Here is a 13,173-nt window from a genome sequence, read left to right on the forward strand (position 1 = left end):
TTACGCTCTGCATATGCTCAGGCATTGTGTCATCTTTCCTGGTAGAGGTAGTACCACAAGTCAAACCTTTTCTCCTTGCCTCTTATCTAAACAGATGTCTATCTTTTAAAACTATGGAGGGAGACCCTCTCCGTCTCCATTGGCTTTCTTCGGTGTAGCAGATGCCCTTTCAGACACAGTCAGGCTGCATTTGAGAGTATTTCCACCCAACACAGCCATGGAATCATTATCATGCTGATTTGGGCTAAGGTACACGTCAAATCATCACTTTGACTGACAAAAATAAGTCCTTGAGCTGTGTCTGTTCAGCTCTAACATGGCTTCAGGTTGCAGAGGTCCAGTTCCTGAGGCTTCCTCCTTCCAGAGCAGTGCTCTCTGGGTAGATTCAGACCATTCTCGGTCATGCAGCGCACTGGCCGCCTTTTAAAGCCCCTTCCACAGGACTTGGAGCAATGAGACCAGCTTCCTACATCCCACATGGGGCATGGATCCCCGCATGCTCTCACTGCTACAGGCCTGTCAGCATTGTCACAGTCCACTGCAGGACGTCCCTCCTTGCTCTGGCACTGCACCAGCCTCTTCTGCAAACCATTTCCACAAGTCACCGTGCACGAATCCCAACTTCCCGTCACCCAATGACTGACTGGCCTCTTACCCATCATCTGCTTCTTAGCTTCTACTCTATTACTGTCTGCCAAGACGCTATTCTGCGATGTGTGGCTTCTCTCCTCTTTCCGCAGAGTCTTCTCCTCCTTGCTCTCCTTGGCAATGTAGAAGGAGTAGCGTACCCTGGGAGGAGTCATCTTCCCGACAGAGAGCACCTCCACAGTCAGAGGCTCCTGCAGGGGTCTGGTGGCCTGGAGAATCTCCACAGACGTGGAGGTGCCGCTGTAGCGCAATAAGCTGCCCTTCACCAACAGGTCGCGCTCCACAGCTGACACCACGTAGTTGCCGTTCAGCAGGTACTTGCCGTGCCGATTCTTCACCGCTAAGTAGTTTTCATCACTGACCATTCCTCGGTAGCCCCGCTGACGGATGTCAATGTTGGAAGCTCCAACGGGCAGCGTCACCACAAAGTTGTAGCCATGACTGAAAAGGAAGTGTGGAAATGTAGAATGTTAATGATGCTGGATTGCCAAGTGTTATTCCAAAACTTATCAGGAGGAGGGATGTGAACGTAATTCATGTAGAATTTTAATACATCGTCATTGTAAAGTGTTCCAGAGGAGAGCAGATCTTCACATCATTTATTTCCATGAATACAGTATATTGGGAATCACCGTATACTTATGCTGCCAAAATAGTGTTGCACATTGAAGCCTTCCTCTAGGCTATTCCTTAAGCTTCATTTATAGCGCCATGGTAAAGGGCCACGGTGTACCTATGTTGTCTATGTACATAGGCTCCATGGATACAGCGGCTACAGAGATACGACACTGGGAGAATTGTGATTGGTCAGCATGGACTTCTTTTATTTTCTCCATCAAGTTTCTGATGCCAACAGAGATTATTGACAGTGAAGAGAACACAAAGCAGAATGAAAAAGCTCAGATAACGTTTTAGTAACATACATCTAGCAAAGACATCTCTACTGCAAAGTTTCTGCTCACTGTTCCTTGACCCGTGCCGGCACTTTAGATGTAAAAGAGTGCTACAGTATGTGCTGACATACTACTCACATAGGTTTGGTGAACATTCCTGAAACCTTCTTGCAGCCCTGGTTGTCCCCACCACACACGCCACACTTGTCGTACTTCCTGTTTGAGTCCAGCTTGCCGTCGCAGCCTGCCTTGATGCACTTCCCTTGAACGCATACAGCTGAGGTGTCAGGAGAGCAGGGCGTCCCATCAACAACCTGCAGGGTTTGAAACATCACACCATGACAGTTTTTAGGTGGATAATATGTAGGCAGAAACAACAGAGAGAATGAAAGATCTAGAGAGGAATTGTTGCCACATAGTGATCTACCATATTTGCAGCCTTAACAAACATAATGAACCAAAGTTACATAAATAAAAAGTGAAAAGTAGCACCAGTGTCCTTGTGAGATGCTGGCTTGCATTGCGGCTACACACTTGCTTCCTTGGTGGCTGCATAAATAGTTGCTGACAAGCCACAGCTGTGAGGTGATACTGTCCCTGCATGTTTCACTTTCTCACCACGCCGCCTATCCTGCAGCCGCAGCCACCATCTCTACTGCCACTAACTCATCACCTCACACTGCTTTGCTGTGGAACTGGTCGTTATTTCTTGCATTGTGGGTAACCATCAGGTCATACTGAGCAGCTGAACTCCAAACCCCAAAACCCACCTTTGTGAACAGCAAGCTGCTCAAGATTTCTACCTAAATGTTTCACCTCCCATGACGTTTTGACTTATGATGAGGTGTTCAGTGACACTCACAATGACTTTCAGATTGCATTAGCAAGTAAAATAGTTGACAACCATTGAACTCAACACTAAGAGAATTCTCCAATTGTCCTAGTCTTAGACAGATCCAAGTGTGGCTGGACTAGTGGATGTTTTTTATTCATAGCAGCATGTTGAAAGCTGACAGAATTGCTCTTATGTACCATCTAACGGCTGCAACCACATTTGCACTACAGCTAGCAATTACCAGCCTCAAATCAGTCTCCAGATGCTTGGGTAATTATGTTTTGCTGGTAATGTGAAATCCGTCAATATGTCATTTGCCTGGAACTTTTCAGCACTCATTGGAGTTTCTATACTTTATCAACACAGCATACTTACAGGGTTGTCTAATACACAAGCTTTGTTTTGAGGAGGTAATTACATTTTTTCAGTGATTAAAAAAACATAAAAACTGCAGTACCTTTGGAGCGAGGACATAGAAGTATCCGGTCCCGTTGGCGCGGCAGATGAGCTTGCACTTGTCCTTGGGAGAAATACCCGAATATTTGGGAACCCAAACCACAGAGGAACCCAGTCTGTTGGTGTTGAGGTTTAAGCCATTGAACGCCTCACACTGCTCCTCACGGAAACTCTTACCTGGAGATGGACAAACAGCCTCAGAACAGATAGACAACTACTCTAACACTGTTGACCTTACAGAATGTCTATTTGTAGCCACCAACCATCAATTTTGACTTTATTGGCTATAACCAGCAAGGTAATCACGTTAATGTTGGCTATAGGTTGGTTGAAAATGCTGTTGTGACATTACAAGAGAAAAGGCTTTTAGGGTGAGCACTAACTGATGATGATATCTTGGGTGACTTTGGTTGAGGTTAGGCCTGCAAACAAGTAGGGCAGATAAACAGCCTCTTGGAGGAAAGGTTTAGGGAATGGTCAGTTACAGCTCCAATGTCTACTCTGCAGACATACTCAAACAGAGTGTACCTGTTTCTGTACAAGGGTTGAGGTTACAGGAGCGGTATTTGATGCGAAGGCCGTAGCAGTATTTGCCTCCATTCTCAGGCACAGGGTTGTCACACTCTCGCTTGGCAAGCTGAACTCCTCCACCACAGCTTCGGGAACAGTCTCCAAATGCACCCCATTTCCCCCACCGGCCATCCACCTGCGACAAGAAAAAACAGGCAGGATGGCACATCAATCTGGAATAAAAATGGCTGAAAAAAGGACAGGACAGCACTTTCTTCCTTTCACCTTGATGTGTATGGTGCTGTTCTTTTCGGTGCAGGCTCCTCGGTAGCAGACCTTGCCGTTGCCACAGCTGGTACCGTCTGCCCACGGGAAATGTCGAGTCTGGCAGACCAGCTGGCCGCGGGCCTTCCCGGTGCACCACAGCTTGGAGCAGGGCTGCATGTATGGGCAGGGCTTGGAGCCTGGGCCGAAGGCGAGCTCACACTGGCGGTGCAGGCTGTAACTGGAACCAGGCATGTTGTCTGAGAGAGACAGCTGCCTCTGAGGCTGGTCCAGCAGACAGTCTCCTGCAGAAATAAACCAACAACACAGCTAACAATCAGACTACAGCTGCAGTCACTCACATGGATATTAAAATCAAGATGAATTCATGGCTGAAAGTGAACAAGTGTTCAAATATTCTTTTATTTGAAGCCACCAAGACAAACATTTCTAAACACAGAAAACGTGAAGCTGCATTAATTCATATTTTTGTGCTTACAGTGTAGATACAGGGCATGTGAATACTTGTACTTTAAAAAGCGTTGCTTGACAGACCTACAGAGAATTGTCACCAGCGCCGCAGTTTCTCTCATCTCTATGGAGAGTTTCTGCGTCTTTCAGCTCGTTGTTTGGTTTCATGACCGCCAACCTTACTGTTTTCATTCAGTCACAGAGCTCTCAACAACCTCATTTCCAGCAGCAGCAGGCAGCTGTTTCCAGTGCAAAAGCTAAATAAGCCCACTTTACGTTACCTGTCCGGCACCAGACAGCAGACACTCAACATGAGCAACATTCTGGTGAACAGCTAAAGAGTCAGATACTTCTATCAGCAGCTGGCGGAGACAAAACATACATTAGCTAAGGAAAAGTGAATATTGGACTATGTGTCTATGTCTGCTGGATGTGTAAATAGGCAGCTTTTGGCAACATATTCACCTATCAACTTAATACGGTTTGTAATGAGTTTTGTTTACAGCTTGTTGCAATGTGGCCAAAAAATCAATTAATGCAACATTAAGGACAAATGAAAGATCTCAAACAAACGAAAGCTCTCCTGCCAAGGCATTTTGTGACTGATGCGGTGAAAATAGTGCTGTTTTTGTAGCTAACCCAATATTTCCTACATTTGCATTGTCAATAAAGTTGTCATCAGTCCATAAATTTCACAATCACATCAATCTAAAAGGGTAACATGAACTTTTGTTGTTTTCAAGTGTGAAGAACATACATACTGTATCTATCGCTCAGAACAAATGTCCCACAGAATCAATTCTGGTTTTGAGATCCAGGGCGCTCAAGGAAGTTCATGTAGTTCATGTAAAACAATGACTGAAGACTGTACAAAGCTGTATGACTATAAAACTACGGATTATCACATTAAAGGAATGTTCAAACACAGTCCTGTTGTTGCACAAAATGATCAAAGAAAGATATTATTAGGATATAAAACCAACACATGAGCTTGAAACTGCTGGTACTGTTTGTTCAATCACAGTCTGTATGAAAGCAGACACAGCTCTGTGTGAGACTGTGCAGGCACCGAATAATGTTTAGATTAAGCAAAAGGCTCATGAAAAGAAAGTAGTGTTAGCTTTGAAGTGTTAAACTTAGTAAACGCTCATTTGCTTGCTACATTGAGCGGGCTGGTCGAGGGGAGGTAATAAATTGATGTGTTTATTTCTGTCTATTACACAGAATCCACTTACAGTCACTCCTGGGAGTTTACACACAGACAGAAAAAGGCTTCAGCTTCTGAGGAGAAAAGGCTGAGTGATATATTCATACACTTATGAATGTTATATTGACTGTGGATACTGGAAGTGGATGCTGTATATCATCATCAGCATCTGAATCGCATATATACTGAATGTGTGTATCACTGGGAAAAATCCTCCCTCAGATACACTGAAGATACAATCAGTTGAGTGTGTCATCATTATTATTACGCTCCGGTTTCAAGTGGTTTATTGATGCTAGTGAGAAAATGGTATCTCCCAGTTTTACAAAGGGTTTTAAATGGAGTTTTAGCAGAGTTTTGTTGGCATTGTACATTTCTGCAAACCACAGATATGTTAAATTTGTATGTTTCATGTGTATCATATCAACCCTTCTAGTAAAGGTATCAGAGTGACGTAGTTCATATTACAGCGTGACAGGTGGGCGAGATGACGCGAGACCACTGCCAGGCAGCACGCTGCTGGTCAAGCCGTGTTTGTGGCTTCGAAACTGGATATTCTAAACCAAAACATGATCTCCTCTGAACCCTAACCGAGCTGTTTTTGTGCCTAAACATAACCAGATGTGTCACAACGTGAAACAGAAAATTAAAATGAACAGTTTTTAGCGTAAAGCCACAGAAAGTTTCAACACATCAGAGGTTTGCAGAAATGTTCAATGGCAGCATGTATTCTGGTGATTGGGTTGGTTGCATCACTCTGATCTGAAATGAACTCATCGTTTCATCATGAACTTGTGGATTGTAGAAAAATAAGCATCTGCGTTTTAATTATTTTTTTGGCAACATGTCTACCATGACACGGTGAATGCTGCACATGCATCCATTAACCAATATTGTTTTATCTGCATTGATTTATTTTTTTTTTTTTGGAGGAAGAACTTTACAATGAGATAAAATGTACATGCTTTATGAATTGTGGCCTTAATGTGACTAACATGTTAGCTAACTATTGCCTGTTTGCACATCCAACAGACACAGAGCCGCCACCTGTTGAATGAAGTCCCATTCACTCAGTCTGCTTTGGTCATCTTCAGCACCCAAGGGGAAAATCTTACTCTTTAGCTGCTAAATGCTCCAATATGTTCACCAAGCAATCACTAGCTCTGTCTGATCTCTGTCTAGTGTACAACGGGTTTATCAGAGCTTTTTATCCGAGCTAAAAGACACTAAAATGTGGATTTGTTCTGGTAAGTGACCCATTTCACATCACACATACGGACTTGACCTATTGTTCATATAAAAATATGAATTGATGCAGCTTTAAATAAGCTTTTGAGATTAAAATAAGCCTTTATGATTGTTTGATGTCCTTGTCAACTTTCACATGATAATATGCCACCAGGTTTATCCCCTCGTGTTGACCTTCACTGTTGTTTATTGTTGAGTGTAGAGACACGTTAACTCTTGAGAGTTAACGTGTCGAAGTGTGTTGACTTTAGATATTACTCCTTTGATGCTTCCATTCAAAAGGATTGTAAGGCTTATGCACAAATTGTGAAAACAGACACTCGAGAGTATTCAATCAACACTTTTTTTGAACATATCTAATTATTTTTCATCCAATTAGATATGTTGAAAAAAAAAGAAAAAAAATCCATAAAAATTTCTTTGGGCTTGTAGCCATCAGGGTAAATTTTAATATGTGCCACTGTGTGATCACGTCCAAGCTGAAGCTGAAATTGAACTTAAAAATGTAATTATAACAAAGTAGGGCCAAGGTCTGTTTTTTGTTGGCACAATTAGATTACAGCCGGCCGAGAGCACGGAGCCTGGACAGAATTTGTGAGTCCACAGACATATACAGGAAGTGTTTACTAACCATGACCTCTGTCCAGGAACTCAGTAATGATGGCTGCGCTGCACACAGACCAGGGCCTGCTCCTGTCAATCTGAATCAGCGTGGGAGACATCATGTGGTTGTCCTTTAGTTTCCCAAATACCTCCTCACATGCTTTCACATTGTCGTGGGGCATGTTGAAGACATGGCCTGAGGGGGGAGGGAGGGGTCGGGAAGAGAGACAGACGTTAGGTCACGTTAGAGTCAAGTTATTGCATTTTTAATTGTCCCGTGATTTAAAATCTGATAAGCATCTAGTAAACAGCAAAGTTTCTCTAGTGATGACAGTGATATATGAAAATATTAACAAAGAAACTTTTTACCAGACTTCAGCAGCACATGTATAGTGCGTATAAGGCAAAGCAAACTCAACTTGGACTGATTTGTAGCTGATGTCATAGCAGACAGGAATGCAGTTATGCATGGGAATATTCAGCGTGGCATACGTCCATGTTCTAAACCAGGACCAACAGGGGAATTCAGTTCCCAAGGAAATAATTTCATTCCCTAAGGAAGAACGTGAGTACTTTCCATACATAACCTGTGTTTCAGCCTATTCAATAATGAGACCTAATTACTGAACATATAGGAGCACAGTGTAAACCAATGCCTCTCTTGGGGCCTCAAGAGTTACTTGAGCATCTGATCTCAGACGCGAGTCTTGTTTATTTGAACGTCTTCTCAACCACTGATTACTGAAAATGTGAAAAATAACTGTCACTTATATTATTAATAATATTAGCTTCAACGAGAGTGTCAGACTACAGTTGATGCAGTTACCACTGCTTCACGAAGGGCTGGCAGTGTTTGACCTCAGCTCCTTTTCCACTTTCACCTTTGACACGTTGAAACAGGCAATTTAAAGCTGCAGGGGTTGAAAATACGACATCCCTTAGATCAGTATAAATCACAGATGCTGGAGGACTACAGACAAAATGTGCCACTGTAGCTTCACCCTACTTGTCTAAACTACATTGGACACTTCTCCCGCCACAGGTCAATCAAAGCTCCATGACCGGGATGAATGGGAATTTTCACTGACAACATCAGTGTCATTTGTCATTATGATGTTATCATGTGAAATAATTGATGGTGACTGAACTTCACTTTTTCTTTTGCACCTGCCAGTGTGTAAAGTTAAATTTTGGAGCTGTAATGCTGAACTGATCTCTCTGTGGACCCAGAGACCAGCTGGTTTTGATTATACCCATCTAATGAGGGACTGATTTGCAAACAGAACATCAAGTGCATGCAATTTAATAGCTGGTAGGATTGAAACCTGGCAGCGCTCTGGGACCAGAACAGAAAACCAGAGCCATATAGCTCATCATGAAAGTTGCAAAGCCCTCCGGCCAGGCCAGTTTCCACGCTGATTATGCGTGTCTATGTCTGTCAAACCTGACTGCAGGATTCCTTTGACATTTCAAGCTAAGGTTATGTGCAGCTGTTGCCCTGAGCATATCTCACTCTGAGGCCAAATGTGCATTAGCATAAATCTAAAATGCATATTGTTGGTATTCAGTCCCAGCCGATGAGCATGTTCCTCATATTTTACAAATAACGGACTAACTTTCTTACCAAGTTCGTGGGCGGTTGTGAAAGCTGAGGGCAAGCCATCATCTTCAATGACAGAGCAGCTCCTCTTCGGGTCGCACATGGTCCCAACATCAGCCATCCCCAGAGTATCACAGGTTGTGGCCCCACAAAGATCCTGGTGACACAGAGACATAGCAAGTGTCAAGTGCCTTTCCCTTTATTCTTACAGGAAGCTTGAAAAATCAGACTGAAGCCATGGTCCAAACATGTTTCGCGTGGCTGTGGAGTAAGTAGACCGTGAAGAGCACTAACACGAAGCACGTGGAAGCAGTTTGCTGCTCTGTTCTTAAAATATATTGAAGCAGAGGGTCAGGGGAGATGGCCTGCCACAGATTTCCTCTTAGTGTTTAGTTTTAGAGGTAAGGAGAGAGTTTGGGAGATGAGTCCCACCTGTGGCTCACAGCCAAGGGTAGAGTCAAGCCATGTCAACTCCACTGCACTCTATTCTTTACATATTTACCTCTCACTCTCCTGCTATCTCCTCTTTTCTGATTTGAGAAGCTACCCCTTCGATTGTCTCCACTGGATCAGACATACAGTCCCCAGACAACTCTCCCCCCAAATAAACACTTCTGCCAGTTTTGTGTCATGACGCTGGGATTATCTTTTAAACCATACTAGCAGGGGCCAGACTATTAGATAGATCGCCCTGAAACTTTATACAGACGTTCATGGTCTCCAGAGGATACATGCTACTGGCTTTGTTGATGCCCTGACTCTTCCTTTAGTGCCTCTGGTTTGTTTTTTAAAGAATGTCTCAATAACTTTTAGATGGAAAAATTTGGTCAAGACACTGATGTTCTAAACAGCATACATTTGTAATAGCTTTGATGACCCCTTAAGTTTTGTCTAGCACCATCATCAGGTCAAAATTTCAGTTTGCCCAACGCTTTGGTTGGTGACTAAATATTTGCAAAATGTCCTTCCCACCAGCCTCAACTACGGTTTGCATTTCATGCTAATTTGCCAAGCATGCTAACATGCTAAAATATAACAGAGACCACGGTAAACATCATTCCTGCTTAACATCAGCAAACACTCTAACACATGTTAGCAGTCAGGCGTGCCTCCGTTCATGAACAAGCCTCACAGGCAGCTAGCTTGGCTCTAGACATTTTGTCTCTGTTATTCAACATTACAGAAGAAGTCTTTTCCCGCTGGATCACTTCCTAATTATTGGAAATGGTTGCGACTGACTGGATATCAGGAGGACAGTTGTCTTGTTCAGTGCTTACTGGAGACGTTCCTCTGTGTGAAAAACATATTTTCTTCTCTGTTTCAATATTTCTGGTGAGGAACCAAGCTGTTATATGACATCAACATGAGTTTGCTGTGCTTTCATTGTGTTCAAAGCAAATATGGACATGTAGTGGATAATGAACTTGTTCACTCAGTCTTACAGTGAGGCCCAGCAGTGCCAGAAGCACCCTCTGCCAGCCATGTGTATTCCACACCACTCACTCTCCATTACCTATTACAAGATTTTTCCCATCGCAGCAGCTGCTCTCATTGTGCCCTACAAGGACAACAACACCGGACCTGGACCATCCTACATGTAATTGCCCTCAGTGTAAATAAGGGGATCTGTTTTGACCTTGAAGTGTTTTTGCATGTTGCTATGCAGTGAGAGGAGTGTATCAGATGGCCAGCCGGAGCCAAACTGGACCTAATGGAAAGCAGGCACCGACGACCAGACATCAGAGAGGGAACAGAGAAGTTAGTGACTATGGAGGAAGATTTACTAGTCAGTGGTCACATCTCTGGTGGCCACATGGGATTATCTGACAGCTGTGATCAGGCTCAGTGCTTTAAATAGTGTCAATTTACATCAGCTTGAACAAAGGTTGAGGCAAAATTGGATTTTAATTGGATTCTTATAAAATGAGAATTCTGATTATTGTTAATGTGCCTCCTATAGGCAGCTGGTGACCCAGTTCTTATTCTGTACAAGCAGACAGAGGTGAGGTCTTTCATGGAAAGAACTGGCTCAAATGCTCTTTTCCAGTGACTCATTGAACTAAAGGAAGGGAACTTGCAGAGCTGTGCAGCTGACAGGCTGCATCAGCACACAAGTTAATACACGATCAGCGAGGCAGCATACAGAGCATGAGCCTCTGTATGAAGTGACCGTTAATATTTGTTAATGGAAAGTCAGACAAATGACACAAGGCGACCACGGAGAGGCCAAAAACAAAAACAAAGAGATGCTAAGTGATGAGTTCAGTGTAGCCATTGTGCATCTCTTTCAGTCTGGTTGTCTTTCTCTGATGTAGAAGGGGTGGGGGGCTTTCATATTGTCTCATTGTCTCATGATACACCCAAGTGCACAAGGTGTGTATGAGGGCACCATTCCTATTCTGTTCTTTGCAGACCAGTGTGACACATGACAGCTGGATCTGACGCAGCTCACTCTCCCCCTGCTTACCTGTTTGGTGAACAGTATGGCAGTGTCCCAGTACTCTGGGTGCTTGTCGCTGTGTTTATTCAACTTCTTCTGCCAGGAGCAGAAGTTGCGTAGAGTCAGGGCTGCATTACTGGAGACCTTCGGTCCCTTGTCAGCTTCATTTATCGCCATGAAGCCCACTACCACAATGTTTATGGAGTTGAGAATGCTCGGGTGCTTGTAAAGCCTGGCTGCTACTGACATCAGGGTCAGAAGGTAATGCTTCAGGTCATCCCCGTGAAATTTAGCCATAGATTCATCTGCCACCACCAGCACCTCCACAAACCTGGGGATGGAGGCAAACCTCTTGGACCTCCCCAAGGTTTTCAACACAGTCTCAGCTAAGCCATCAATCTCCAGTTCGCTCATGTGCTTGTATTTGTCCAGGGAGATGTTGAAGTTGGTGTCAGGTGTAACTCCACACCTGCTGGTGAAGTTGCCGCCTGAGTGCGCAGCGCTTCTCCGGCGGCGGATGACATGTTCTCTGTCGAAAGAGTTTCCAGATTCAGACGCGGCTGCTGCATCTTCAGTCCTGGTCTGGCTAATGAAATACTCCATGCCGTTATAAGAGAACCCCCCGTGGAGACCTTTACACAGGCTGAGCGCAGCGAAGGAGTCCGGGGCTGCGTTGACATCACCGGAGTAGAAGCACTCCCTGAGGTCAGCGGTTGCAGAGCCATTGGATGCTGAGGAGCCGCTCTCAGGCGGCAAGCTGCCCGGTGCAAGGAAACTGGAATCCGGCGTGAGGTGGAGGTAAAATTCCTGTTTGAATGCACTTAGTTTAAAAACAATCAGTCTTTCATTCATCTGCTCCGCACGCCGATGCAGATGCTTTTCATGCTTTTGGTGATCCACACGAACAGGTACGCAGAAATCGACCTCCATGCAATATGTTACTTTAGAATAAAGTATGAATTTTGTGAAAATAATCAAAGAACTAATGAGTATAGCCATCTCTGGTTCTGTTCAGGAAAGTCCACTCTGTAATTCGGCTGAGGTGCGTCTGCAGGCAGTAAAGAAGTTGCGCGCACTGGCACGAAGCGCCGCTTGTGCGTCCTCGGAAAACTAAGCGCCCGCACCGCTTTCCAGCTTCACTCCCATCTTGCACCGTTTCCACTCTGGCCACCAACTTCTCTGAGCTGTTGAGCTTTAAAGTCGCGCATAAACACCGATGATCACTCTCAAGTGAAGTCTGGTTACGTGCGCAAGGGAGAGCTCATTGGTCATGCGTCTCGGTTTGTGCTGCGGTACGCAGCCACTTGTAACTCTCCAAATATTATTGTTGCTGTACAGCGTGTGTGACAGGAGCGGGAGCATCATCCCCCTCCCACCGGCCAGACTCACTGCGTAGCGGACAGACAGGGAGCAAAAAGAAAGAAATAAAAGGCGACACATTAAGACTGGTTTAATTAAAAGGTTTTTCCACATTCATTTACAGCTAATGCACATGCAACTTAACCTTCAAACTGGAAACCTAATGTTGTAACATATCTCCACAATTTCTCCAGAAATCCAATGTCATTTCCTTTTTTTGCGTGTTTTATTTTATTTTGTTTTTCCATACATTATTAATAGAAAACATATTTGATAGAAAACAGCAACATTCATCAGAAGAGTACCCACTGACGGTCTAACGAGTTGAACACATTCTGTTCTGCATGTGCTCATGCGGTACACACACGCATCGTCAATTGCGGGCAAATAGCGACACCTGTTTGCGTCTGAAGGAACTGCTTGAGTGTCAGTGTGTCGAAGCGCCTCAACAATTAGGCTGTGCTCTAGCGTCATCTAAAGGCAAAACTGTTAAACTGCATCTCCGGGATCACGTTTTTTAATATTCTGTACTGCTGGCATTCTCCTGGCAAGCAGTCCTAATGAAGTGATTTCCACGGTGCCTGGCAGAACGTGTATTTAGTCTTGTAATACAGCACAAGCCTTGTAGAAAAGCCCTCC

The 13,173-nt window shown here is 44.2% G+C and overlaps 1 protein-coding gene across 1 annotated transcript; it reads right to left on the reverse strand.

Moving 5' to 3' along the window:
- Positions 1 to 294: 294 nt before the first annotated feature.
- Positions 295 to 12,174, reverse strand: LOC121608952 (A disintegrin and metalloproteinase with thrombospondin motifs 15). The gene is made up of 8 exons (XM_041940400.1): positions 11,203 to 12,174; positions 8,760 to 8,892; positions 7,164 to 7,331; positions 3,628 to 3,911; positions 3,361 to 3,538; positions 2,834 to 3,009; positions 1,680 to 1,855; positions 295 to 1,089 (listed from the first exon to the last, which is right to left on the reverse strand). Exons 1-8 carry the CDS (start codon positions 12,172 to 12,174, stop codon positions 312 to 314), a joined length of 2,865 nt encoding a protein of 954 aa, XP_041796334.1. The 3' UTR covers positions 295 to 311.
- Positions 12,175 to 13,173: the final 999 nt, after the last annotated feature.

This window comes from Chelmon rostratus, chromosome 7 (genome assembly GCF_017976325.1).
Source record: "Chelmon rostratus isolate fCheRos1 chromosome 7, fCheRos1.pri, whole genome shotgun sequence".
Classification (NCBI taxonomy): domain Eukaryota; kingdom Metazoa; phylum Chordata; class Actinopteri; order Chaetodontiformes; family Chaetodontidae; genus Chelmon; species Chelmon rostratus.